This window comes from Lasioglossum baleicum, chromosome 14 (assembly GCF_051020765.1).
Source record: "Lasioglossum baleicum chromosome 14, iyLasBale1, whole genome shotgun sequence".
NCBI lineage: Eukaryota > Metazoa > Arthropoda > Insecta > Hymenoptera > Halictidae > Lasioglossum > Lasioglossum baleicum.
The window spans coordinates 4269052-4296811 of record NC_134942.1 but is presented as its reverse complement, the minus strand read 5'-3'; the positions used below and the strand labels follow the sequence as shown (position 1 = coordinate 4296811).

Genomic DNA, 27760 nt, shown 5'->3' with positions numbered 1-27760 from the left:
CAGATCCAGGACCATCCAGGACTGTCCAGGAGAACCATATTTTACATAAAATATGTTTGTAACATATTACATAAAGGCCTGGCTGGGCCTGGCCCACTTTCCAAGCTCGCCAGAAAAATTCTGTAACAAACAGCCCGCAAACGATTTACCAGATCTATCGATTATATTCGAATGATTGCTCTTTGGTTCTTCGTTTCGTTTTCTTTTCTCGAAACGCGGAGGAAGATGTAATAATAGAGAATGTATTTGTCATCGTTTCATGGGAATAATCCTTGTTCAAGTTCTTCCGCCATTTTTCCTGTTTTATCAGTGAATGTGTGCGTACGTACGGTGTGTGGCTCCGTCAGTGAGTCAGTTTATCTTTGGTTCCTTATGTTTCATAGGTGTCTGCTGCCATCATCTGTGTTGCGTGGGACTCTGTAATGTTGTATGCAGTATCCATCCACATATTATAAAAAAGATCGCGTGATTTCAGAACAACAAATGGCTAACTCGTTAGGTGTCGTCGATTGGGAAGGTAGATTTCACAGAAATATTATTCTGCACTCGATATTTTCAGCTTGTCGTCGATTATCAAAAGTGTTCCCCAACAAGTATTATTTTTAGTATCTTGTTTTGACGTGTGTCAAAAAACGATTTCGACGATGATACGTTCGCCGTATTTTAAGCTTTTTAGGAAGACTGCTTGCAACATACTGCTTTTTATCCAAACATAATAAAAGCTGAGTTATTTCTATTACTAAATATATACTTGGATGATGCTTCAGTTTCCTTCGAGAAAAATTCTATTTGATTTTGCACACTCGTGTTTAATCGTATACTCGTGTATTGTAATCGAAGCAGGTCAAATTTATTTTCGAATAATTAAACTCTTCGGTATCGAGGACCGTATAAAGATGAAATGTTAATTTTCTTAACCTCCTTGAAACAGGTTATTTTCTGTGTCTATCGTAATTCACGGCTTCATAATTAAGTTAATAGGTTATTAGTCTGCACCTAATTACCATATTATCACTGAACCTACCACCACCAGTCAAACGACCAGTTCCAGATTTGGATAGACACATTCTTCTTGTGTTTATAAAATAATGTGAAACAGTTATTTCTAGAGCTCCATAAACCTAGTGTTAACACTAGGCAAATATTATAATATGAACCACACAAAGTTTAAATAATTGAAAGCTCAGTAGGTTTAGTGTTAAGCCAGCGTTAGAGTTGTTATTAATCCTGTACTTTTTCTTTCGCAGATCTGAGAAGGCAAGCAAGACACTTGGAAAATGAGATCGATGCGAAACTGGTGGCATTCAGCAAGCTTGGCATTAACACAGGATCTAAAGTTGTAAACAGCGACGAAGTGCCGCTGTTGGACGAGGAACATGTTTTCGAAAACATGGCTTCCGAAATAGAAGCCTTACTAGCTAAAGTAAGTTGGAAGCACGAGCACCGTACCATCGGTGGACTAAAAATCTGTTTTGTTGTAGTTGTTCTCGATAAATGAGAGAATGAGCGAATTACAACCTAACGGTGCTGCAATGTTGCATACCATGCAACGTCATAAAGATATATTGAAAGATTATAAACTGGAATTCAGTAAGATTCGAAATAATTTTGCAGCGAGAAGAGACAGGGAGGACTTACTCGGAAGCGTTCGTAAAGAAATAGAGTATGTACAATAATTGTCTGAAATCCTGGACGTTTGTTGATTATTTGTAACGTCTGTAACTTACTTTGTTGGGCAGCAATTACAAAAGCGTAAGCGGACTAAATCGCAGAGAGATGTTCATGAAGGAAAATCAACATATTCATAAGTAAGCAAACGTTACTCTGTACTTCATATTTTATTCCGATATATAATATTTCTTGCTAAAAACTGAATTGCCTCTGTGTAGTTATATAAGTCGTTGTTAATCAGGTACAAAACTTAAATGGAGAACTTTACTGCTTTCAGCTCGGATCGGTTAATCAACGATCAAATAAGCATAGCAATGGAAACACGGGAACATTTGATGACCCAGAGGCAGGCATTCAAACGTATACAAACCAGGTTGAATGATATATCGAACCGTTTCCCAGCAGTGAACAGTCTAGTGCAAAGGATAAATCTGCGCAAGAGACGGGACTCTCTTATTGTCGGACTTATCGTTGGTTTTTGCACGTTTCTAATGCTCTTGTATGCTTTTCACTAAATTTCATTCCATACCAAAGTACTACTTCCATCCCAGCGGGTTAGGCGATCCATGTATTATATGGTAAGCGCGATCGGTTCGCCCGTTTTCCATAGTAAAACGGTATACGTTTTAATATTTTTATCTCGATTGTCTATGTATCTGCAATTTTGTCGGCATACATTTTCTTTGTTTTTGCATAGACAATGTACACGGAATTACATCGGAGATAAATGAAAATATTTTTGTTACTGAAAACAGATAAAACTCTCGCAGTATACCGACATGTCGCTACATGGATAAGAAACATTGAGAACAAAAAGAATTGTGCACCGAGTTAAGCGAATGATCGAGCGAATGCGTTGTAAAAGTGAGATACAAAAAAAAAAATGAAAATATAATACTGTACAGCTTTTTTTATACCTAATGTAAGCCGTGGATGAAACTATGTATAGAACTTTAATCCACGATCGACATGTTAATTTAATAAATGTTAAAATCAATGATAACAGTGTTTTACCCAGTTCGAAAATTGTATCTGTATCGTTTTCTTTTCGTTTCTTTCGACTTCGTATATGCGCGAAAAAGAAAAGTCGACTGTTTTATATATATATATATGTGTAAATTGTACATACATGTAGGAAACGATAAAATGATTTTTTTAAACTTGTCACCGGTACAACAGAGATTGATACTCGAAGATTTTTCATTCGTTTTTATTCGCCACTGCGTTTACGAATAGAAAGACAGTTTATCTACAAGTAATATGCCTACGAGTCAATGTTTAACATGTTAAAGCGAATAAAAAAGGAAACGAGCAATACAGTTTTGGTTTCATAGCAACGAAAGAAATAAATTGTCGAAACACATTTCGATCAAATTGAATTGATAACATTAGTCGTGTTTTCTTTCCTTTTACTTTGTTTTTTTTCTTTTACTAAGAAGTATTGGTTTTACATACACGAAGACATTTATACATGTATATATACACATACACACGCGCGTACATACATATACATATATGTATCAATGCATGGCATATATATGTTTACAAGTTTCTCGTTCGAGTTCACAAAACACAGCGCGTTAAGAAAAGTTATCGTTCCCGGCAAATACGATGCCAGTTTCCACGTATACTAGATACCACATTTATAAATTACATCTCGTCTTGCGATAGGAACTCAAGCAGAAATTGTAAAAGTATCGAATACAAGGTACATATGCTCACCTAAAACTGCTTTTATATTTTTTAATATATATTATTTACACTTTGAGACTTTCCGTGTATATAATCACAAATCTCACTTTCAGCATTTCAATTTTGTTTGCTGCTTTTTCTTTTCTTTTTCTTTTTTTTTTCCTTTTCCTGTTCAAGAATCTACGGTTTTATACACACTTCGAAAAGGGGAGGCTACAGTTGGCAATCTCTTTGTTTTCAGTAACGAACGAACGTATTCTAGACAATTCTTCCCTCGTATTTCTCTCTTCCTACATTTCGATCGAAGTTCATCCCTGTCCAAGCATCGCGTAAATGTTAATACTGATTTTCGTGAATCCTGTATTGTTTTAGCTGTTTGAATGTTCGTTTCGTCGCTGCTCTCTCAACTGTATCCTCCTTTCAAATTAGAACTATGCAAATTAAACTACGAGGATACATTGGATCCACAACAATGCACCGGGCGCTTCTTTGTCGTATCAAATTTCGCGAAAGGACTGGAAAAAAGGAACATAATTACGATATTATAATTTATGCCACGCAAATGTATGGTGTGCTTTCTCTTTGTCTTCGACGTCGTGTATTTAAAAAAAGAAATCTATATGATCTGTTTATAAATGCAATATGTAGTGTATCCGTAGAAACGTAGAAGCTTTCTTTTTCTGTATGTACCGCGACAAAACGGTTCTCTGTAGCTAGGAGAGTCGCCTGAAACAGGAGTATATTCACAGATCACGGCTTTCAACGGTTCTCCGAAGCCAAGGAAACGTTTCCGGGTCCGTCACACACCTTTCTAGGAACAGATATCGGGACTCTACTCGTGAAATTGATAATTCTACCAATTGGCTCCGTGAAATTAGTTCTCTCTACCTTCTAAATTAAATCCGAATTGTCTCCTGTTTTCGCTTATTTACTATTCGTATTATTATTATTAATATTATCATTACTATTATTATAGTTTCCATGTCGTAGACAATAGATTGCGAGATCCATCTCAAATTGTAGCCCTCTACCGAAACTCGCTCAGGCGTACCGACAAACAACAGACATCTACTCAATATACATGCGAGCCTGCATGACTACTTTTACGATTCTGAATATAAATATATTGTGTCGTGTACGTGTACTTACGTGTGTATGCTATACGCGTGGGTGTGTCGTATATACCGTTCGAATCTAATTACTTGTTTTTTTTGTTCCTTTAATGCTCGCTACTTTAATAAAAGGGAGAATACTGGGAGACATGGCTACGATCCATTTTATTTCTCTCTCTCTCTCTCTCTCTCTCTCTCTCTCTCTCTCTCTCTCTCTCTCTCGAAATAAACCACAACTATCGGAATTCGAAACGACACGCGTGTGAGAATTTCGAAAATAAATAAAGTTGATCTACATTGGCACTTGGTTCGCAAACAATGAACGTTCAGCTTCAATGTAACAGTGTCAACTATTCGGAAAGTCTCGTCGTCTATGACCACCTTGTCCCCCGCACCCCGTAAATAGTAATAGTTCTGCAATGGGAGAATACTAGTACTAATGGGAGTAGCAGTTAGTGTAATAAGATTAATGATAGCAGTAGCAATGATAATAATCAACTATCCGATCGATCCAACGATTAAACAAAAAGTCGAACAGTGTTGCGTATACATCTGTACTCTCCAGCGAGAATTGATCGTCCGCTAATACTACTACTTTTCTTGTATCCCTTCCTCTTCTTCTTTCTCGCTTCTACATTTAATTTGCCTCTCTAAATCCGACAGAAATACAAGTAAACGAATGCTCTGCTACGGCTACAAATCCTCACAATCGATTCTCACTGGATACCGCGTTCGGTATCACGATATGATCAGAATATCAATGACTTTTTAATCTTTAACTGAAAAATCCTCCCGCTAATAAAAATCTCGCTTTTCCGTAACGGTATAAGAAATTTCGTTTCGTTTTTATAGCAGACACGAAATAAAGAGCTGTTACAGTTGAGTCTGTTCAACGAGCCCGGAGGGATAGAAACCAAATCATTTTTAAGTTTTCTTTTCATCAGAGAAAAGAAAAAGATTTCTGAACGATAGAAAATTTGTGTACGTGTTCTCTGGGTCAACCTAACACGGACTTGATCTAAAATTAAGAAGGAAAATAGAGAAGAGAAAGAAAGAAGAAGAAGGTAAAAAGAACATTCTAACTACTGAATGACGTTCGCGTTTCGTCCAGAGGCGACGAGAGCGAGCAAATAACGCTTCGTTAACTTATAAAGTATTAACGCGAGAGTCTAACGAAGAGACAAGCTCGGATTTCGATGAGTTCGTAGGATCGCGAATTGGAAATGTTCCTGCCAAACGTTGGTTTCACTTGCCGTATCGAACACGGCGCGATACGACACTATAGATTCATTAGTTTCGAATCTACTTCACACCTCCCAATAGATGAGGGCGTGTATCTTCGCCATGCGTTCACAAGTGCACCCCCTTCTTCGCAAATTCTGTCGCAAGGCTTAGGAAGAGGGATTTGTCCATTATAAAGTCGCTTCCATTGGTCCTGCTTTTAATAAGCAAAAAAAAGGTACTCTTATTTTCAATTCCTATCACTATTCCTACGAATAATAATCGTGTAGCCTGTAGCAGACCGGACAGTTGCTGCAATTCAGCGTATACAACATTGAAACTTGCTTACCTATAAAGCCATGCAACCGACTGTTCAAAATGTAAGTTCCTCCGTGTTGTCTGAATCGGATGATAGCTCTTGACGTAGTATCTCCATACAGGACTTTGGAATTAGGGTACCTACTATCTTCAAACCCTCGTCTACACCGACAAACAATTTTTATAGATTATCGTGCTTCGATCAACTAACTGGGCTTTTAAAGGTGACAAAATCTTACCAGTTCGTAAGCGTACGACTTGCATCTTCGTATTGTGACCAGAACGGGTAGCCAAAATACTTTCCACGCGACTCCAAACGCTCAGTACCGAGCCAGACAGGACGTTGTAAGACCGTCTTCGAAGTCCGACCTCGCAGTCCATACCGAGCGTTGCGTTTTTACAATTGCCGCGCCAGTACGCGTGAGAACATGTATCCACCGATGCATCGTATTGCTGCGACCAATGAGGCTCTGCTTCATCCGAAGATACTTTCTTGTATTTCTTCTCTAATTCACCTAGAGTTTCTTGCCTAAGTTGCAGTCCCGTATTGGGCCTTTCGTGCAAAATTATACATTGTGTGAAAATAATATTCAAACGAATGTTTCTACGAATTATCAATACAGTGAACCCTCATGTAACTCGGAAGAAACTCAGAAGAAACTCAGAATTACATATACATAAGTAGACTGCGGATCTTTATGCAAAATAAAAATGTTGTGCATTGATCGCGAGAAGCAGGAACAACATAAAAATTGATTTCATCTCTTAACGACTTTGTTACATTAAAAGCGACATTACAACATTCTTGAATTTTTTAAATCTTTCACTGTTTTATGTAATATTTCGCCCAACCAATTTCTTCATAAATGCATTAAGATCCTCCTCGTTATAGTAGGGTGTTTTACTGTACAAGTGAACAATACCTGTAGACCATGTATAATTGGTCTTTCTTGCTTTCGGACTTCTTCTTGCTGCCGGTGTCCACAGCGACCGCGAGAATGGCCGTCTGCTTTCCATTACGAATTTGATGACTCAAGTAAAATCCTTCCTTGGAGCCTGTTAATTCGGAACATTTGTCCATAGCCTCGGCCCAGCTCATACCACGTTCCACATGAACCACGTGGAGTTCGGTTGGCGCTTTTCCGGTCGCGTGTTTCCGTAGGAAACGGAACAGTTTCACTCGTTTCACGTTTTCACCAGCGGTTCCCAGGTCAAGGATACCCATATCGAATCGACCAGTTTTCTTCGCTTGGGTCACAATCGCGTTCAAAGTGTCGGTGAAGTACTTGAACAAACGATTCTGCAAATCTACCGGCATACCGAGTATACGATTCAAGAATTTCGACATGTTATTGTAATCCTTGTCCAGCGTGAGTACGCCGGGCGAGCTCTCGCTGTTGCAGATCAGACCCACGCCCACCAATGCATCCGCCACGTCCTTGAAGAAGTCGCCGTGGTAATCCTGAGGCGGCGGTACGAGTGGTGGTTCGTATCTATATCAAAGGAAATTATTAGAGCGATGAGTAGGCTGCACATTGATTACTAGACTCCGGATTTTATGCATTCGTAACAAAAATGAGCAAGTGCAATTTAAAACAGTGAAAATATTAAAAGACTTTCAGAGACAAATATAAATTTATATTTAGCTCCCCTGCGTCTTGAAATTGATGCACAAACTGTTTGTTTTGCATGAACATCCGGAGTCTATTGTTTGCATACTAGTTGCAGTTGAAAAATACAAACTTCATAATGGTTCTCATGGTTGCTTCTAGAGCCGCCCGACCATATTTGTTGTCGATGTTGAATTGCGAGAGATCTCTTGTTTCCGTGGCACGACGATCTCCGTGCGTGAGAGCGCCGAGACTCTCCAGACGTTTCGCGACGATCGATGCGAATCTTCTCTCTCCCGCCAGGTCCGAGATTAGAAATATATATTCCGGTGCGTTGACCTGATTCGAACGATGCGTTCGTCCGAACTGTTGTATGGCTCTGTCAGCGCTCCATGGCAATTCGAGGGTGATGTGTACTCGCCGCATCTGGTTCCTTGCCCGCCTATCACTCTGCAATGATATACCGCTACTAGCCGCTTCCGAGATAATGGCAACAGTCTTCTCACCGTCCATAAATCTGTCCAAAGAAATCAGTCGAATGATTTTTAATCGATTTTTGTTATCCCGTCTCTTGTAACCTTCGACTATACCCCCTCATTACACCCCATTACCTTTGTTTTTCGGTCAAGTTTAGCGTTTCCAAAGGAACATCGACCTCGGACCTAGATTCGTATTGAATTGTACCGTCTTCCGTTTGAACGACACGTCCCTTCCTACCGGTCATTTCGGCCACATTCTCGGGCCCGCCAAATTCGTCTATCAGCTGATCCAACGTATTGGGTGGTAATCGTTCACCAAGGTCTTCTATTTGTGACAGTAATTCTTTCTTCATGCTGTAAGCACGCTCCACAGCGTCTCTAGACGGTGCTCGATTACGAACCGCAGCATTTCCTCCAACGCCTGCTCCGTACCCTACTTATTATTAATATTAATGTTATCTTTGTTTAGTTCCTTCGCAATGTGCAGCGTCGTGTACATTTCTACGTACCTGGTCGCTTTTTCACCGGTTTCTTCTGCTTCTTGCCACCTTTCTTTTTTCGTCTATCACCAGAATCTGCAAAACGTACATGTACTTATGTAATTGATACATAAGTAGACAGCGGATCTTTAAACTGTAGTGAAATAGAAATTTAGTATTTTTTTTCTTAGTATATTTAATAGACTTACCAGAATCCGATTCGGTATAGTTGAAAGTAGAATCCGAGCTAATATTACTCTCCTCTTCGGTTCTGTGGTCGTCTTCGCTCTCGCTTCCGCTTTGTTTGTACTCCGAACCAGAGCTGTGGCCACCGTTCCTTTCGTCGTCGGTGAAATCATCATCGGACGGGAACGTACGTACTCTCTTCGAAGCACGTTGGGCTGCTTGCCTGACCGGTTTCCTTTTACTGCCGCCTGCTGAACCACCGGCACCATCCATGTCGTCAAGATCGTCTAACCTCTGCATCTTGGATGGCTCGATGCCCAGAATTCGGTGTATGTGATTACGATCCGACGCGGGAAAATGTTTTTCGACTAATGTCTGGAGAACTCCCCTGAAAGTATAGAAACACGAGAGTTATAGTTTCATTTGAATTCGCTTTCCCCGGGTTTAGCTTTCAGACAGCGTTACTCACTTCGCAGTAGACACGAAATCACTAAGTTCACCGTCGTCTCGTTCTAATTGCTCCAAAGTACGAGCCTCGCCTGTCGATTGCAAACCAATTACCACGCATTTACCACACTTAACAGCTTCTCGTGCGACCGAGACCGCGTGCTTCACTTTTGCAGCGATACACAAATATTTGAAGAAACGCTGATGCGACGACCAAAACTGACCCCACATAGTCTTTTTCATGCGGTTCTCGGCGTCCAACAATTCCGCAGATTCTTGAAACCTTTGCATCGCTTCGACCCACTACAAAATACCTTTTCCGGTTATTACTAGACCGTTGTGTCCGAGAAACGATTAGTTGCGCGATACTCACCAAATAAACGGAACGGTCGTATACTTCGGTGAACTCTTTCGATAGCGGTACTTCTTCTATTTTAAAAGCTACACCGTGAAAGCTCAGTTGTCGAGCAATATACATGCCTCGCAGTTTCATGTCCATCGCCACAATTTCCATTGTACCAACTCCGCGCTTCTCGACAGCGGTAATGAAATCATTGAACTCGGGAAAGGGTGTTCCCTCGCCCCAGATACCTAGTCGAACCATGTAGGCCATGTTTCGGGGTTCGGAAGCACCTGTGGCACTGGCGTATACTACCCGAGCTTTCGGAAGTTTGTTCTGCAGCTCCAAAACCGTCAAACCTGTAACACACGGTCTCCGAATATCGATATGTGTTCAGGACTTGGAAGGTATTCTAAACAGGTCACACATTTTAAAGATATCAAATTTATAATAGAAATAATACGTACCAGTCTTGGTAGGCTTTGAACTGCCTGTTGGGCACAAATTCTTTGCACGATGACACTCGTCGAAAATTATAAGACCGTCGAAATCCTCTCCGCACCACTGCAAAAGTTGTTTCAAACGACTTTTGTATTTGCCACCGCTCTGAGACGATTCGCCGATCAACGCAGAATACGTGCTAAATATCACCCCCTTCTTCACGTTACCGTTCACGGCTGACGAAATTTTTGCGTATTTAAATTTGTTTAAAGCGTGTACCTGCGAACATGAAATTGTTGTATGTTGAAAATGCCAACAGAACGTTATTTCTCTGCGTGTTATAGTTTCTTAGTACCTCGATCTTCGATGCACCGATGTCGTTTAAATCACGCTCAGCGTCGTACTTCAGATCGTTCGAAACGGAAACCCAGATAGCGCGTTTACGGCCTTTCGTATAGTTCTCGAAAATTATGCCCGCTATAGTTCGTCCTTTACCAACTCCAGCACCGTCTCCGATTAAGAAACCGGCGCGTGTGCCGTCTGGTAATAGGTGCTCGTGCTGTTGAGACGCGTATGTTATAGACTCTAGCTGCAAAGCCGACAACGCTCCGGTTCGTATTGATTCTTCCGGAATTGAGACTTTGTACCAAACGTCTGTTGGTTCGACACTGGACAACGATGCAGTTTCTACCACGGGATCTGGATGCTTTCGTCCAAGCTTCACTGTACAATTAATTTACGCAAGACAAAATTTATACGGTACAAAAAGAACATTTCCATGGATATATCGTAGTGAATAAAATGAACAGAACATACATTTGGTAGGCATGTAATCAGCATACGTTTCAGCAACGCCCATGTCTTCGTCGTCAACCTCTTCCTCTTCTGGCAAAGTTGGCTGTATATTCATCTTAGTAGGATCTGCAGAATTCATCCATAGCTGAGACATAGCCTTGCCTGCAATGATAAATCGATTTGTATGAATTCATTCGATAATATTGTATCGTAGAAACAGTGTTAAACAGTTTTATATTAAAAACAAAGTTAAATGTTCATGCCTAGACTATAACCAAGAATACCTGATAGTCCAGCCGGCCAGTTTGGATGTAAACCGTTTTGGTTTAATAGTTGAACAAGGGGATTCACACCCATGTTCATTCCAGGCATACCCATAAAACCACTCATCAAGCTCATATCCATGCCTAAGGAACAATAGTATAACATAAAACCTCTGGATTGTTTTTTTAGTACCACTATTACAATTGTCAATTATTATGATAATATAGTCAACATGATAATATACAGTGGAATAAGGATTTCTTTTTTCTTCGTTACACGTGTACACTTTTCTATTAAGTTACAGTCAAATCCATAAAGTTGTTAACGTATGTGCTTGGCTAATTCATACATACATTAAATGTATAATCGATCTTCACAGCACACACAAAAAAGGAATCACACTATGCCATGTTATTGAAAAATTAATGAATAACATTGCTTACTTGGTGGAAAAAAGGCTGCAGGATTAAAACCTGCAAGCGTTGCCAATCCAGGTGGGAAACCGTACGGTCCAGCAGCCGCTAACTGCCCCAATTGACTCAATTGACTCGCGTTGACAAAATCTGGGGGAGCGCCTTGTGATCCTCCCACGCGAACCATTTCGTAACCAGGTGTTGCTGTTTTAGTCACCAATCCTCCAGGGATTATGTTGCCAAACTTTTGTTTTAGCACTGTAAGAAAAACGCGATTATACATAACACAAATAATATCTCGATACATCGCAAATAAACATGAATAACTTACTGTTTATTCCCCCTTGTCCTTTGATCATTACATTGGATGGAGCGTCTGCAAGTTTTTCATCCTTGATGTTTGCAATTCCAGTGGCAGTGGCAAGATCTTTTCCACCGCCTAAAGAAAAAAAATGATCCTTTCATTCGTTGCATCGTAATTAGAGATAAAATAAAAAGAAAAAAACCTGAACTTGCCTGGTACACCCATGTTATCAGGATCTTCATCCTCGTCGCTGCTGCTATCTTCATTCATCGCATCTTTGTCTCTTTTGGTTGACTACGATAATCATCGACAAGGTTAGAACAATATATTATATACATCTCATTTTAAAGAATGGAAATTAATTTTTTGATCTTATATAATTAACTTGAAATATAGGAAAATTTTAGGTACCTCGCAGCTTTAAATACATTTATAGGAGACGTGTTAGAGGTACAATGATATTTCTATGTTTGGACCAATACAAATAAAATGCAATATTCCGCTAGAACCAGAGGAGAAATAAAATAAACATTTCATGATTAAAGGAAGTGTACAATTTATTCGATTCTAGGAAAAAAGGATGATGAGGGGAGAGGGGAGGCGATAGAGTACAGAGAGGGAGAACAGATTGTGAGTCATTTAAAATTACAATAAGATACGTAAGTATTCGCGGTGCGCGTACAGCGTCTATAGGTTAGTCGTGCCAAGAGATGTATGCTCGCCGTGGGGAATATATACATTGAACACGGGAAGAGGAAGCGAGCCGTAAACCTTCGATAATAATAAACAAAAATAAAACTCACCATGACAAGAGAGATATCGGTTCGGTCGTTTGTGTTCTAAAAAAATCACGATGAATAGACACTTGTGCCGAACAAGGAAGGTGTTGATACTATCTTCGTCGCGAGCGAAGATGCTGACTATGTGACAGAGTGCACGGGAGAGATGGTCACTTTTTTCCTCCCTTCAGAAAATTATTTGTAGTTCGTGTCTCGTCGAACAGACATCACACGAGGACGACCTCAAGGCTGGCAGGTTGTGCGAGCTAGGAAATCACAGTGTAAGAACTGAGTGTGCGCTTGGTTCGAGCCATTTATGCGGTCTGGAGAGAGCATGCACTTGAAACGCGTTCGCCGAACACGGCTGCCGCCATCTTGGCTTTCGCCCGGCCCACGGTGCACCGCGATGCAAATACAAAAACACACGCGCTGCGCCTATGGCCGCCACCGCCGCCACCGCTTACAGAACAAGATCGACGCGGCGTTGCCAAATCGCGACCGCGGCTAAGGGAACCTACTCAGGAAGCGCGTTAACCAAAAAATTGCCGCGCTTTTTAACGAGTAATTCATCGATCGATTCTAATCACTTCTCATCGTTTCGAATTCACAATTACATCGATATTTTTTTTGCGATTTAAAATGCACTTCATTATGCATCATCTCGATTTGTTACGTCGTTCTCAGCTTAGTAGTCTTGCTATATTACTATTGTAACACTATTACCAAATACTACTAGCGCAGCTATTACTACCGCTATTACTACCGCAATGACTTACGAAACACGTACGCTCGAAACTCTTAAAATAAATAATAAATAATGACGGATTCGATTGCGAGGCTACCTTGGAAATCGATAAAACTCAATCGAAGACGGCAGCGATAGACGTAGATTTGCAATGCGGATAAACGAAAAAAAGATTTATGGTGTCTCTCGAATCGATATTCTGTATTTCAATTTTTCAGTAGATCGTTTCGGAACGTCTAGGCGGACGTTACCGAACGGGAATGTACGATATCAAATGTTTCGCAATGTTATGTATTTTTTTTGTAGATTCGATACGATTGCGAACGATTAATCGTTACGACGTAAGCTTCGATCGAAATATCGCGAAAGGGCTGTCGTCGAACTGTATTCAGGTTTTACCTACTACTGTTTAAATAAGTCACTATTCGATTTGGTTGTTCCTCCGGTGGTTGTCATGAATCGTGTAATCGTTCACTGAAATATACAAGACCGGAGCGAAACAAGGACGCGAGACGCGTACACGTGCTCACTTGAGATCCGTAAATGGTACTATTTTAATGAATGTCGGTTTTATTCGAGCACGTGCTCTGCCGAATCACAACGAACGGTAAACAAAGCATGCATATCGCGTATCATGTGTCCGCACACGCATGGTCACGCTCAAACGAGTGAAGCCGTGGCGGCCGATCTGGCAACGCCGCATGCGCGCCGCGCTGATCGTTAGTTGATTTAAAGTATCCGCGGTAAAAAGAAAAGAATACGACAGCCAACTAGACTTAGAATCGTCGAGTAACGTTCGTTCGACCGCATGCCAGTCGATTCGCGAAAATCGAACGATTTTTGGGGACCGTCTCGGCAAAATAATACGCATCAACCGTGTATTATACAATCGCACAGCTAAATCTATCTAAAAAATAACACTGTTCTAATACGATCGATCCGAGCTTCGCGCCGCTGACGACGCCACCTGCCGGCCAATTCGCGCAACTAACGATATTGAGAGATGATTCGATTTCGTCAATTTCGCACCGTGAAAATGAAAATTCTATTTTGCTTCCGATAAATATATATATTCCAGTATAAAATATTCAGGTTCTCGTCCATGAAATCCTCCGATGAATTTTCATCGTTCAAATATATAATCATCGTTAACTCATACTGTCTTGCTATAATAATGAAACTTTCGTTGAAAAATTTTACGATTGTTGCAAGTATACGTAATACGTTTAATGTTGTAAGTCAGACAGGAAATAAATTACTGTAATTAATTTACTAGTATTAGCATAGCAGTAATATTGAATAGCGTTTGCTCGAGTCAACATTCGCGTATTCATTGCATAGCAACAACAGTTTTTAATTAACGAAGGATCTATATTTCCAAGGATATATATGGAGTTTTATTTAGAAAATCATACATAATAAGTTACTATTACTATGCGTGGCAAATATTATAGAGATGATTTAGCAAATCGTGTCGTAAGTAATATGAATTAAATTGATGTATTTCTAATATACTAAAATTTGTAACAGGAAACTTGAATGGAACCTATTTAATATTGATTCCGTAAAGTCTATATAATGAAAAAGTAGTTTAGAATAGGTTATGTCAATATTCCACGAGAGATTAAAATTTGACGAAAGATTTGAACACGTTTGTTAAAATTTGATAAGAATTCTTGACATTGATCTTTGTTAGATTTCAATGAATTCAGAATGAATCAGAGTTGTTATTTTTTGTTTACGCTTGCAGTCATGGTAATCGCAGCTACTATACAATAAAATCAGCATGAATAAAATAGTTTTCAATATTTTTACGTAACAACACGGGAACTGTATTCAGAAATATTGACAAACTAACATATAAAATTAAAATACAGAATAAAACAGCATCCTCCTAAAGTTTTTCGAATTATTATTAACTGACGATTGTTTAGACATTTTTCATCCACTAAGTGGAATACATGTCTCAAACCGTTCGTGAAGCTTTAAGAATTCTCGGTCGTTGTTAAAAAAAAATAGTTTACTCGACATTAAAAATGCAGACAAAGTAAAAATTTTTGAATTTTAATTGAGAAAAACGTTTCATGCGCGCCAACGTAAGAATTACGGATTAAATAGACACATATAACAGTACATACGCAGATGCCGAGCCTCTAACTCGATAATAGAGTACATATGTATTTATTTAGCATCATGGCGAGCAATGGCCGTGCATCCGGTCTGCTATTTCGACACTGTTCGGAATTTCGATTTCGTTCGATGAAAAATACGCTCGAAAATGTTTGAGAAAAACTGTTCACTGTGTCATCGCTAAATTGTACGTTTTTCTTAGATCGGCCGTGAGATATCGCAGACAGATGAGATATGAATGTTCGTTCTGGAATCGGTGGCGAGAAAATTCGAATTGTTAGGATCATTTATGTGAAGCACACTAGCGTCGACTAGCGTACAAGTGACTCGGACACGGTGGCCTCGCGTAGCACGGCGATTTTTGTATGAGAAGATTCGATTCTAGATTCTATCTTAGCGCGAGAATATAAGGCGATAATATGGTGAAAGGTAGGGATACGATTTCAAAAAATCCAATTGTACTTTCACTGAAGATTCTTCGCTGTTAGCCAGGTTATGTTTTGATAGATTTCACTTCGTCTCTTTCTCCATTTTGAACGTTATCTCGGAGACGCTGGCTAACTTCCTTCACCCATTGGTTCCTAAAGAATTTTTCAAAAATTCTTTCTTTAACATTTTCTGTACAGTGCGGAATAGTTTTATATTTCGAGGAGGACTAACGGACATTAACAACATTGGGTAATTTTTGAAAAAAAAAGAAAAAGAAAAATCTGTCCTTGTATGAGGATGCTGAACACCAAAATGACAAGTAATAAATTATTTTTTAACGAACATGTCAGCATAGCAGAACACTGCGCGTTAATGGGTTAACTTCTTTAGAACTTATTTGTTATAGAAGAATTACCCCTGCTTTATTCTTCTTTTTATGTTCCAATTACAGAAAGGCGGAAACGTATACAAGCAAAAAGTATGGTTCGTACAAGAGCCACAGTGTCATCTATGCATCATAACGATGTAGGCGTATCTGTGAAAAAGGAGCCTAAATTAGATAATAATAAAAATTTGAAAAACGATCATCCAAATGGAATGCATACAGCGTCGGAAGCACGTAAATCCACTTTGTCTATAAATTCCTTCTTTTACGCGCAGGTATACACACAATTTCTACTATTAATATAATACAATGCTATTAATGGACTCCGGGACTTTATGCATTTATAACAAAAATGAGCAAGTACACTTTAAAACAGTGAAAATATTCAAAGATTTTGAGAGTATTAATATACTATTTCTATCACACTAAAATTATTAATGGAGCATATAAATTTATATTTAGTTCCTGCATCTTGCAATTGATGCACAAACTTCCTATTTTGCATAAACATCTGAAGTCTAGCTATTAATATAATTTATTAAGTGTAACTCTAATACATATGTTCTAATGTAGCCTGCACATGTTTCGAGGCCTGATTGTTGTAAAACCGAACCTTCTGTAGTGCCTATCGAGGAGACCTTCTATAGAAATGAAGAAACAAACGTTGTACAAAATGGTATTGTCAGCGATGTTAATCACTTCACAACAGATGGTAATACATCGATTAAGCTTGCTAACTACCGATTCGACCAGTTCTGTATGAAAAGTTGTTGCATTAATGTATAAAATATTTCAGAAACACCTGTGGCCGTGCCTATTCACGGCCCATCGACGCCTCACAGAATAAATATGCCGAACAGTCAGATGGAAGATTTAGACGAAGGAAATATAAATACAGAGGATGATAAAAAGCTGGTAATCTCTACAATTACTTTAACGCCACAGCCTCTGAAGAAGCCTTCCAACCGTGGTCGAAGAAAATTGAATGGCAATCAAGTCACCGGTCATCGTCCGAACGAATCCTCGGATACTAAAAATATAAATCACAAGCTTACAGATTATTTTCCAGTACGTCGTAGCGTAAGAAAGTCAAAGAAAGCTGTATTAGAGGAGAAACAACGAGACATGGAAAACAAAGTACTCTGTCAAGTGGAAGAGGGCTTAGAGGTATAAAAATCAACAATGATAAATCATGATTTCCTTCTTGTAAAACTCGTATAAAATGTACTTTTCAAGGTGAGACACTTTGCTGGGAAAGGGCGTGGCGTGATAACAACGCGAGAATTTACGAAAGGAGAATTTGTAGTCGAATACATTGGTGAACTGATCGATCAAGTAGCCGCAAAGAAACGCGAGAAGATCTATGCACAGGATCAGACCACGGGATGTTACATGTATTACTTTCAGCATCGTAATCATCAGTATTGGTAGGAATCTTTACGTATCATTTTCGTTTGTAAATTGTTACAAGCTGAATAATCTTGACTTATATGCCTCGATACATTTTAGCGTCGACGCGACAGCCGAGACTGATAAGTTAGGTAGACTAGTGAATCACTCGAGAAACGGTAATTTAGTTGCACGAGTCATAGAAGTAGGCTCGACACCTCATCTGGTACTTACAGCGAAAGAAAATATACCATCCGGGATAGAGGTTACGTACGACTACGGGGATCGGAGTCGTGAAGCTATTCGCTATCATCCATGGTTGGCGTTATAGCGTTTTCAATTAACTATGTAGTATGATATTACATTGTACAGAAAAGAATCCGTTTCACGGATTATTGTTCCTCCTATGGAGAAACAGTACGTATAGGATGTTTTAGTTGAATTTCGTCAAACAAGAATATGCAAAGAAGAATACACTCGTACAGAGCTATGCTTTTCTCAGTATGTGCCGAATGTAACACGTCTTGTCTCTAAATTCTGACAAGAAGAATTAGAAATGCTTGGTGTTCTATAAGTGAATAATATGGATTGATCGCATGCATCACCTGTAATCGTGTTTGTCAAGCAAACGAAAGAAAAAATAATTAAAGAGGATAGTTTCCTTGTGACGTTGACACGACTGTATTCAGTTACTCCAAATAACACGATGCCTGCGCACCACGAACATCACGTTACTCGTAAATTTAAAACAAATACTTCGTTTATCCTCGACTGTAGTCCACTATTCTGCCGAAATCGGAAATGACAATTTTATACCATAGCGTACTATAATAGATCGAAACGTTTTTCCATTCGTGATAAGCTTTAATAATAATTAGTACTTCCCTTTTGTGTTAGTCTGTAAATTAATCGACAATTCGATGTTTTTATCGAGGTAGTTGTATTTTTAAATAACGTTCTTAGATTCTATCAATTGGTTACTGCCATAATCTAATTGACCATTTAAAGTTGAATTTGTTATTGAAATTGTAAATGAAATTGAACACAGTATCAATTTTGTCATGAATGTAAATACATTCTTTTAGCATCAGAATTTATATCCAGAAATGAAATACCAGAAGCCTTGGACAGAATGATTAGAACAAAAATTTCAAAATCACTTCTGCTTAAACGAACAAACTAACGAAGCACTTTACATGCAAGTGTTTTTATTACATCTTCATTATTTCGTCAGTATTTTTACATTAAATAATATTTACAATTCATGCGCAGCTAGTTTATAATTGTAGATTGTAAGAGATGTTAATGTGTTAACGTTTTCCTGTTTTATGATTCCATTTGAATATTTATTCAGTACTTTCCAATATTTATTTATAGTTTTAATGAATCACCGCATCATTTTATATTAATTGTACGTTAAAAAAATTCACTTGCTGCCAAGGAATTTTACATTATATTTTATACAGTAGCGTGTAGTCATTCTTATTATTACTATCGATAGTAGTAGGACACTGTAAAGTGTATAAACAAGTCTATATTTCATTGAACACGTGTAATTTGTTTCATGTCTGTAAATAAATAATCATTATAACATTACTTTAATTTAAATACTCTCTCCATGTCCAGCTTCTTTTCTTCTTTCATTACAGTTATTATGTAATCAAGAATCTACATAACAAATATGCAAAACGTGCGTGTATCATTAGCTCTCTGTTTCGACGATTTCATCTTCAGAATTTTCACCACTACCCGTAAATGTTTCTTCGGCTGCTTTTAAAAACGGTGGTGGTAAAAATAACGAGAACCCTTTTTTTCTTGGCAATGGTATAGGTGGAATCGGAAACTTTTCTTCATCAGAGTAATCATCCTCGTTCTCATCCTGTTTATTTTCATGCACCGATTTAGCAATCTTACTTTCCTTGGGTGAACAATTTGTTTGATTTTTTACTGCATCTTCAGATACTCTATCAGCTGTAATTTGTCTTTTCTCTATCGTTGGAAATGCCATAAACGGAGGCATCGGTGGAGGTACAGGAATCTGACACGTATCTTCCGAACCAGTTTCGCTTATTTTACCTTTATACATTCGTTGTAATGCTTTTAATTCTCTCTCAGACATACACTTGTGCTTCTCAACCAAAACATCTTTTAGTTCGGTCACAAAATTCTTAGACAACGCTTTGTCCCATTTATAATTGTATAACGGGATTTCGTTGCTTTCATCATTTAAAGATTTTAAGTATTCTGCTTTAATGTATTCTTCAAAGACTTCGTCCATAATTAATGGTTCTGAGTCTGTTATAATAGGGATATCAGCATCCACCTTCGGTGTTAAGATATCCTTTACTACATGGTTCTCTGTATGATCCCTGCTTTGCGTTTTGAGAAGATGTAAACTACTAAATTCAATAAAATCTTTAGCTGCTTCGATATCTTTCTGAGCTTGATTCAGTCTGTGTAACGTATTTACAACAGCATCTTTCTCTGCAATGTTTTCTACAACATTATTGTCAATATCTCGTAATATGGATAATACATTGCCATAAGCTAACTGCAATTTATTGGTAGCTAAGTACAGTTGCATATACAAGTTTTGCCAGTGAAATGCAACAGGTCCTCTGAAATATTAAGAATGTACGTGGTAAAGTAGACTTTCTTAGAAGAAGCATAAACTGTGTAACACACATTCTTACTTGTATTGAAATGAGACTGGCTCTATTTTCGAACTGTAGTAAGCATCGATAATCTTTGACAATTTGCTTCTACACACCGACAAATATTTCACCAGAAAATTAATAATATGAGCTAATTTAAACTCGGGAATTTTGCTGCTAGACCCCTGCCATGTATGGCTGTCGTAAGCAATAGCAAATAAATGCAGCATCTCTGATTGCGTGAGAACGTAAGTGTAATACAAACTCTGTTAAAGAAAATACATACGTATAAATATAAATTATTTGACAATCGTTCGAAAATTATTTTCTGACCTGTAATTTTTGATAATTTATTTCACCGTGTATTTTAAATAATACATTCTCGAATGTAGTTAGTAGATTATTGCTAGGCACATTCTTTGGTAACAGTTTTATGAGAATTAGAGAGATCTGATAGTAAGTAGATGAAATATGCTCCAAGCATGTTACCACATTTTCCATTATAGGTTGCAAATACTTCAAACTGTCCGCTGTGAGATCGCTATAAAACAATTAAACACGATCAAATGAAATAATTAAAGATGTTCTACGCGGTAGGTATAACAAGAATACTCACTGAAACTGTTGGGAACATTTATTTTTCTGCAACTTTATTTTATATCCATGTTTTAAAATTTTAAGACTCTTCCCACATAAATCGAATACATCATTTTGCAAAGATACCATGGTATTTAAACTTTTGCTAGCATCTACTCTTGAGTACTCAACATAGATGGTATAAAGTATCGTCGATAATCCAAAAAATCTGATTGAATTTTTATATACAGGAGGGACTAATATCGAAGCTGATAAAGTTGCACTCGATAATATACACTTCAATAATGCAGTCCTGTGAAAAGATAATATATTTACGTTACTAGACATTAATACTTTATGTTGAAATAAAAGAAATATCTACCTCCATGGCTTACACTTATGGTTGTATTTATCAAGGAATCCATGTATTATACACGCATGATCATCTAAAAGGACTTTTGCCTCTAAAATAGTCGACACTTGTTTCTTTGACACACTGTCGTCCTATTGTGAACAATATCTTTTATTACCTTTTAAACAATACACAAGTACTATGAGAGTATGAATACTATATATTTGTACCTGATGTATTTTCGAATATATAAGAGACAGTTTCTTAAAAGAATCTCTAACATATTGCACAAAGTCCTAAAAATATATAAACATGTATTGTGCGAAGCAAGAATATAGTCACCCGTTTATTTGATGCAAAAATAAATTTACTATCACATGATTATAAGCTTTCTTTTCGTTCCTAAATTCTGATCTTTCTATTTCGACGCTTTCAAAATCCGTGTAACCCATTTGATGTAGATGTTCGTACAAGGGAGTTCCCTAAAGATAAAAAAACAGCAGAATTTTATGTATTATATTATTATGTTAGTAATAAATTCCGCACCTGTATGATAACATCTTCATCTTCATCGTCAACAGTGTCTATACTCATGCTGTCATTTATATTTAAACAAAACTACAACGATATACGATATGTATGTACTCAACGATATACTATGTAAATAGTATAACTATACGAAATATTAATCGTTTATTAATTCATTTCTGCTTATATTAAAATATTGACTGGAAAGAACTCTGAGAGAGAGAATGCTTATGGAAGTAAACGTTCTTCGTGCACATTTCTATATTTCTATTATTTGTTCCTCGCCATATTCGAACGCGGATTCACGCGGATTGTCCGGACCGCGTTGTAATTGTATTTACATAACCTAATACGTCATTGTATTGAAACTTGAAACTTCGATTCTGCCAAAAGAATCGATTCAAAAGATCGATCTTTTCGCTCGCAGAATCAAATCGGAAATATCGATCGGAATCGAGGCTCGATTATCGAGCATCTCTAAATAGAGATATATGTAAATACATATATATTTCAAAACATTAAAACGGAGTAGAGAGAGGTTAATATTTCTGGATTAAAACGTGTTTTTATCATGTTTTTATAGATACAATAAAGTATAAAGGAAAGTTCATATAGTTTTTCTACGTGTTGCTGAGATTACTTGTGATCGAACAATGAAAAACTTGAGGCTAACTCGACGTGCCAGTCGGTCTTTAAATTTTTTACAAGATCATATTTTAAATGAATCGAACGCTTCGACAGCCTTGTGTACTATTGACAGAATTACCAATGATTTTTATCTGCTGTTAAAAAATAAGTTATATAAAATTTCATCGTCCTATACAAACAACCCAACATCTTTTGACATCAATGAAAATTTGGAGCTCGTTGGTTTAGAATATTGCAGCGTAACACACGAGTTGTTCGCTGCCACTAAAAATGGTGATATCATAACGATAAGCATGGAGCCCAAATTTGGATACGAAATAATGTTCGAATTGAATATAGATTTGCAATGCATGACACTGAGTCCAGACCACGAAATGATAATATTAGTTACAGTCGATGGTATTGTGATCACAATGGTGTCTACGTTTCATGTAATATCAGAGGTAATTATGCGGTTCTACAACATTTTATGAATAGACTGCGGATGTTTATGCAATTTTTAATTTTTGTAGACGAATTTTAAGGAAGTGGAATAAAATACAATCTCACTTCCAGTGGTAGTAGCCTTTGCAGATCCCAAAAAAATAAAAATTATACTGAGTTCTGTCGAATTTTATGTTTCACAGAAATGCATGAAGATCCGCAGTCTATTTATGAAACTGTGCTGTTTAAGGGGGTAGTCTTGTCTTGCGAGGGATGATTACAAGGATTACATGCATAATTTTGCATTATCGAGAAATGAGAAATCGCGTCCAGCACCCTCGCAATCCTGGAAACAAGTCTACCCAATTAACAGCGTACAAAGATATATGAAATCAATATTTCAGGTAGATCTATACGCTCCAGAGTTTGGTAGGAAACAGTTTGTAACCGTCGGATGGGGTAAGAAAGAAACACAGTTCCATGGATCCGAAGGGAAAAAAGCAGCGGTATCCCAGCCAGTAAAAATATCTCAAAATGAACAAGACGACGAATCTTATAGAATTACTTGGAGAGAGGATGGCTCTTTGTTTGCAGTAGGTTTCTTACACCTAGAGAGTAGAGTGAGACAGTTCAAAGTGTTTAATAGGGATGGAATTTTACAATATACCAGCGAGCTTGCTAATGGCTTGGAAGAATCGTTATCATGGAAACCATCTGGAAATCTGATCGCAACCCCCCAGACTTTGCCTAACAAGCATGTTATTGCACTTTTCGAGAAGAACGGCTTGAAACACAGAGAATTTTCGCTTCCTTTTAAGCCACATGAAATTAGGGTATGTATAAATTACTCCTTTCTCGTAGTTAGTCTGTTTTCGCTAGGTGTTTAATTATCTGGAAAATTTGAATACAGGTGAAGGATTTATTTTGGTCTCCAGATTCAGAGATCTTAACTATTTGGTGCATAGTGCAGGAAGATCTCTCTTCAATTCTGCAGCTTTGGACAGAAAATAATTGCCATTGGTACTTGAAACAGACCATCAGATTCCCAAAAGATAATTCATTAATATACACAACATGGACTACAATGTTCTCTTATAAAAGATTAATTATGTTAACGTCCAAGGAGCTAGTTGCCTGTGATTACAATTGGTGTGTTAATCACAGTATTGGAAAAACAGTAAACGACAAGTCTGTTGTCGGAGTGATCGATGGATGTAAATTATTAATGACCGGGCTGAGAATAGGAATTATACCACCACCAATGGCGCATACAACTTTAGAAACACCTGAACAAGTGAATGCCATTGTTTTCGCACCGGACGTAGAAAATGAAGATACTTGGTTCGACAGTAACACGTTTTTTTCTATTTCCGAGAGTAACAAATTAACATTTTACAAACATACAATGGTAAGTACGAATGGAATAGTACACGTAACTGTATGAGAAAATAAAATATGTTTTAAATTAGGAGTCGCCGACACTGGACTACAAATGCGTTGGATCATATGATATCGAATGGAACAATCCATCAATGGAATTTCAAAATTCTTTCTACGATATGCATCATTTTTGTTGGCTCAATAAAGATAAGGTCTTGTGCTCCTTATCAATAAACGATCGAAGCTACCTTTGCACTTTATCTTTGCGTGGAGTGGACGATCAAACGAATGGTCATGTAGTAGCAGAGTAAGTTCATGCTCAAGAATATCTCATTCAGCGTTTGTAACATTTAATTTGTATTTTTAGAGAACTGCTCCCTATGAATGACTTAATTCTGCACATTGTTCCCTCATCGAACCCGAGACGGGCTTATATGTTCGCAGAACATTATGCGACAATGTACTCGGAAGTACCGGAATTGTTAACGATAAATGTACAATTCCCCCAGCACATTAACACTGTGCAAATAGTAAATGTTGATGGGAAAGAGATCGTACTGTCGTTATCGTATGGAAATTGTTTCTCTATAAATGGAAAGGAAACTGCTAACAATATTACCAGCTTCTTTGTCCATTCGGAGTTTCTGCTTCTGACGACGCTACAGCACACATTGATATGCGTAAAGATAAACGAAGAGGACTTTATAGAGTTGATTAGGCACAACTTAACTGTTAAGCCTTGGGAGAATCTGAACAATGAAAAATCGTTTACAGGTACCGCTTGATTTAAAAGATAAACATTCTATTTATTTGTAACTACATAGAATCGTCGCGTGTTTTTTAGAGTTAAATGTTAGACGAGTGGAGAGAGGATCTCAGCTGATCGCAGCCATTCCCAAGGATTCGAAAACGATTCTACAAATGCCACGTGGAAATTTAGAATGTATACAACCTCGAGCCTTATCCTTATACATCGTTGGCTATTATTTAGATAATTGCGATTACTTAGCCGCGTTCGATTTAATGCGTAGACAAAGAATCAATTTGAATCTGATTTATGATCACAATCCCAACAAATTCATCGAGAACGCTGAAACATTTGTGGAGCAGGTTTCGAAGCCCAGTTGGCTGAGTTTGTTCCTGACTGAATTAGGGGAGGAATGTGTTACCACTACCATATACGCAAATTATTATAAAAATCCAAGCCAGACGAACGCGGGCAATGTCGCGACAAACAAAGTAGAATTAGTCTGTGATTTAATGAGGAACATTATGGAAAGTAAGAACACTGGCAATTATTTGATTCAACCGATATTAATCAGCTTGGTTAAAGATAGAAGAAGACAAGGGTTGGAGGGCGCATTGTCGAAGATAAGAGAGATGCGAAAATCAGAAGAAACTGTTAAGATTGCGGAGTCTATAACACCAGACGAAGCATTGAAATACTTATTGTATATAGTAGATGTAAATATACTGTTCGACACAGCTCTAGGGATGTACGACTTCGATTTGGCAATGTTTATCGCCTCCAAGTCACAAAAAGACCCGAAAGAGTATATTCCATTTTTAAACGACATGAGAGAGCTCGACGAAAATTATATGAGATATTCCATTGATTTGCATTTGAAACGTTACGAGTCGGCGCTTGAACATTTAGCCAAAGACCCGAACAGATTTGACGAATGTGTAAATTTAATACGCGATCGGGATTTATATACGAAAGCGTTGAAATTATTTAAAAAGAACAACGCACAGTACACAGAGATAGCCAGAATGTGTGGAGAGTTCCTGTTAAAGAAGAGGCATTATCAAGAAGCTGGGATCATGTTCCACAGGAGCAAGGTTCTAAAGGAAGCATTGAATGCTTATAAATTAGCAGGAAGCTGGCAAGACGTTATCGTTATATCCACAGAAATGAATCTGAGGTAGAATAAAGATTGTTACAGGGAACTTTAGGTACACAGAAATAATAATTGAATGGTATTTTAGCTTGACAGAGAGACGAGCACTTTACAAGGAACTTGCAGATCGATTGAAGACCGATAAACGGTACGAGGAGGCTGCGAATATTTGCATCAACTACTTGGAAGACGAAGAGGAAACGGTAGTTTGTCTGTGCAATGGTAAACGGTGGAAAGATGCTGTGAGAATCGCGCATGACAGAGAACGTTTAGATCTAATCGGTAAATTAATCTGTTAATGATAATTAGGCTGCGGATTTTATGCATTCATCCACAAAAATGAGGAAAGTAAATTCGTACTTTGCTTCTTTAGTCTGCACAATTGCAATGCTTAAGAAATTTGTTTTCCACGCAGATCCGCAGTTTCTCTAATGATAATATATGTAATGCAAAAGTTTCTTTATGAAAAGAATAATAGAAACAAAATGATATTTCTAGAGTCCCATGTGAAAGTAAGCGTATTTGATCACGCGGATCATTTAATGTCTCAAATAGAAAAAAGTAGGCAAGACTTTGAGCTTTATAGATCTCGCCTCGCCGTAGTCAGGGCAAACATTCCCGAAAAACATGCACAGTCTTGCGCTGGAATGATTAGCGAGAATGAATCTGTGTACGACGGTGGAATATCAGACCTTGGAAGTGATACAGTCAGCATTGCAAGTACACCGTCTAGTCAGCGATCAAGATTGTCTAGCTTATCCGGGTAAGAAATGTAAACAAATATTTGGAACTTTGACTCCTATAAATTTTGCTTTGATCTACAAAATCTTCTTTAGAAAAAGTTACAGGTCGAGCAAGAATCGTAGGAAGCATGAAAGGAAGCTCTTAAGCTTGAAAAAGGGTAGTGCTTTCGAAGATTTAGCATTGATACAAGCTTTATATCAAATTATCAGCAGTATATATAAAGAAAAGGGTTTGTAAATTGATCTATCATTGATTATATTACATGTAATCAGCCTCAGATATTAAAAGAAATAACAATTGTATTATTAGATGAATTACGTGGGTTGGTACAAATGCTTATTTATTTCGATCGTGACGAGTGTGCGAACAAATTGCAAAACGCCATGGAACAGTTTCTACACACAATAGAAAGAAGTAAATCTGAAATTTGGGATAAATCTGCACCTTCGAGTTTCCCAGAAATGGTATTATTAATAACACAGGATTACAAATGTTTTAGTTATGAGAAAATATTCTAATGGATTGCGTACGTATGTTTCAGGAAAATACAGAACTTTCGACTCAATTCCAAGGACTGACTGCATCTTATAAATTAATTGGTAAGGAAAAAGTATTTTAAAAGAGAATATCATAAAATATTCCATTTTATTCAATCGTTTTTCAGAACCTTACATTACACGGCCACCAGTAACGAATTCCTTACCTTGGAAAATGAATATATTTTAGTACTGTTAACATTTTGTAAAGAAAATATATGGAGTCAACAACTAAGCAATATACCAATCTCTTTCAGAAAAATATTTAACCCCCTTATCCTTATACACTATTCTATATAAAATTTTCACAAATAAATAACATTTACAATGTATCGTATTGATTACGTAAGTGATAACATTTATAATGAAATTGTGAAACGGTTTCATTA

General features: G+C 37.6%; 5 protein-coding genes across 17 annotated transcripts; 3 read left to right on the top strand and 2 right to left on the bottom strand.

Annotated features, from left to right (window-relative positions):
- Positions 1–189: 189 nt before the first annotated feature.
- On the top strand, positions 190–4720 carry Gos28 (golgi SNAP receptor complex member Gos28). Of its 3 annotated transcripts, none has more exons than XR_013010467.1 (6): positions 190–517; positions 1248–1423; positions 1482–1663; positions 1740–1808; positions 1949–2249; positions 2369–4720. XR_013010467.1 is itself a non-coding variant. In XM_076438429.1 (5 exons), the coding sequence occupies exons 1-5, from the start codon at positions 430–432 to the stop codon at positions 2184–2186; spliced, it is 753 nt and encodes a 250-aa protein (XP_076294544.1). In that variant the 5' UTR covers positions 196–429; the 3' UTR covers positions 2187–4720. The 3 variants fall into 3 exon arrangements, 1 of the variants encoding a protein (XP_076294544.1); XR_013010468.1 differs by having other exon boundaries at positions 191–517; positions 2427–4720; XM_076438429.1 differs by having other exon boundaries at positions 196–517; positions 1949–4720.
- Sno (Protein strawberry notch) lies at positions 4656–15452 on the bottom strand. Of its 8 annotated transcripts, none has more exons than XM_076438407.1 (19): positions 15435–15452; positions 12576–12817; positions 11985–12066; positions 11800–11907; positions 11499–11726; positions 11076–11198; positions 10813–10953; positions 10352–10719; positions 10023–10275; positions 9589–9914; positions 9238–9518; positions 8792–9156; positions 8613–8696; positions 8236–8539; positions 7758–8141; positions 6938–7507; positions 6254–6567; positions 6046–6176; positions 4656–5913 (listed from the first exon to the last, which is right to left on the bottom strand). In XM_076438407.1, the coding sequence occupies exons 2-18, from the start codon at positions 12576–12578 to the stop codon at positions 6070–6072; spliced, it is 4041 nt and encodes a 1346-aa protein (XP_076294522.1). In that variant the 5' UTR covers positions 12579–12817; positions 15435–15452; the 3' UTR covers positions 4656–5913; positions 6046–6069. The 8 variants fall into 8 exon arrangements, with proteins under 8 accessions (XP_076294522.1, XP_076294521.1, XP_076294520.1 ...); XM_076438406.1 differs by lacking the exon at positions 15435–15452 and adding an exon at positions 13696–13964; XM_076438405.1 differs by lacking the exon at positions 15435–15452 and adding an exon at positions 13700–13964.
- Set8 (SET domain containing 8) lies at positions 14610–17963 on the top strand. 3 transcript variants are annotated; one of them, XM_076438421.1, is made up of 7 exons: positions 15469–15855; positions 16053–16174; positions 16307–16515; positions 16814–16952; positions 17037–17407; positions 17477–17667; positions 17750–17963. In XM_076438421.1, the coding sequence occupies exons 2-7, from the start codon at positions 16147–16149 to the stop codon at positions 17958–17960; spliced, it is 1149 nt and encodes a 382-aa protein (XP_076294536.1). In that variant the 5' UTR covers positions 15469–15855; positions 16053–16146; the 3' UTR covers positions 17961–17963. The 3 variants fall into 3 exon arrangements, with proteins under 3 accessions (XP_076294538.1, XP_076294536.1, XP_076294537.1); XM_076438423.1 differs by lacking the exons at positions 15469–15855; positions 16053–16174 and adding an exon at positions 14610–14772; XM_076438422.1 differs by lacking the exon at positions 16053–16174 and having other exon boundaries at positions 15470–15855.
- On the bottom strand, positions 17750–22133 carry LOC143215845 (uncharacterized). The gene is made up of 8 exons (XM_076438416.1): positions 21758–22133; positions 21583–21693; positions 21442–21507; positions 21242–21363; positions 20900–21172; positions 20617–20824; positions 20323–20549; positions 17750–20247 (listed from the first exon to the last, which is right to left on the bottom strand). The coding sequence occupies exons 1-8, from the start codon at positions 21803–21805 to the stop codon at positions 19332–19334; spliced, it is 1971 nt and encodes a 656-aa protein (XP_076294531.1). The 5' UTR covers positions 21806–22133; the 3' UTR covers positions 17750–19331.
- On the top strand, positions 22117–27657 carry Elp1 (elongator complex protein 1). 2 transcript variants are annotated; one of them, XM_076438414.1, is made up of 12 exons: positions 22117–22830; positions 23215–23643; positions 23721–24218; positions 24280–24497; positions 24558–24964; positions 25035–26115; positions 26180–26373; positions 26590–26854; positions 26928–27064; positions 27145–27299; positions 27377–27434; positions 27500–27657. In XM_076438414.1, the coding sequence occupies exons 1-12, from the start codon at positions 22393–22395 to the stop codon at positions 27559–27561; spliced, it is 3942 nt and encodes a 1313-aa protein (XP_076294529.1). In that variant the 5' UTR covers positions 22117–22392; the 3' UTR covers positions 27562–27657. The 2 variants fall into 2 exon arrangements, with proteins under 2 accessions (XP_076294529.1, XP_076294530.1); XM_076438415.1 differs by lacking the exon at positions 22117–22830 and having other exon boundaries at positions 23215–23403; positions 23481–23643.
- The last annotated feature ends 103 nt before the right edge of the window (positions 27658–27760 follow it).

Coding starts and splice junctions, on each gene's coding strand:
- Gos28 (XM_076438429.1), top strand. CDS start 430: ATGCAGTATCCATCCACATATTATAAAAAAGATCGCGTGATTTCAGAA. Junction 1,664..1,739: donor AGCGTTCGTAAAGAAATAGA/GTATGTACAATA, acceptor TTTGTTGGGCAG/CAATTACAAAAGCGTAAGCG. Junction 1,809..1,948: donor GAAAATCAACATATTCATAA/GTAAGCAAACGT, acceptor TACTGCTTTCAG/CTCGGATCGGTTAATCAACG.
- Sno (XM_076438407.1), bottom strand. Junction 10,954..11,075: donor CTGGCCGGCTGGACTATCAG/GTATTCTTGGTT, acceptor TTATCATTGCAG/GCAAGGCTATGTCTCAGCTA. Junction 7,508..7,757: donor ACCATGAGAACCATTATGAA/GTTTGTATTTTT, acceptor CCTTTGATATAG/ATACGAACCACCACTCGTAC.
- Set8 (XM_076438421.1), top strand. CDS start 16,147: ATGAGGATGCTGAACACCAAAATGACAA. Junction 16,516..16,813: donor ATTCCTTCTTTTACGCGCAG/GTATACACACAA, acceptor GTTCTAATGTAG/CCTGCACATGTTTCGAGGCC. Junction 16,953..17,036: donor TAATCACTTCACAACAGATG/GTAATACATCGA, acceptor AAAATATTTCAG/AAACACCTGTGGCCGTGCCT.
- LOC143215845 (XM_076438416.1), bottom strand. CDS start 21,805: ATGAGTATAGACACTGTTGACGATGAAGATGAAGATGTTATCATACAG. Junction 21,508..21,582: donor AAGCTTATAATCATGTGATA/GTAAATTTATTT, acceptor ATATATTTTTAG/GACTTTGTGCAATATGTTAG. Junction 21,173..21,241: donor CATAAGTGTAAGCCATGGAG/GTAGATATTTCT, acceptor ATCTTTTCACAG/GACTGCATTATTGAAGTGTA.
- Elp1 (XM_076438414.1), top strand. CDS start 22,393: ATGAAAAACTTGAGGCTAACTCGACGTGCCAGTCGGTCTTTAAATTTT. Junction 27,065..27,144: donor CAGTATATATAAAGAAAAGG/GTTTGTAAATTG, acceptor TTGTATTATTAG/ATGAATTACGTGGGTTGGTA. Junction 27,300..27,376: donor CTTCGAGTTTCCCAGAAATG/GTATTATTAATA, acceptor CGTATGTTTCAG/GAAAATACAGAACTTTCGAC.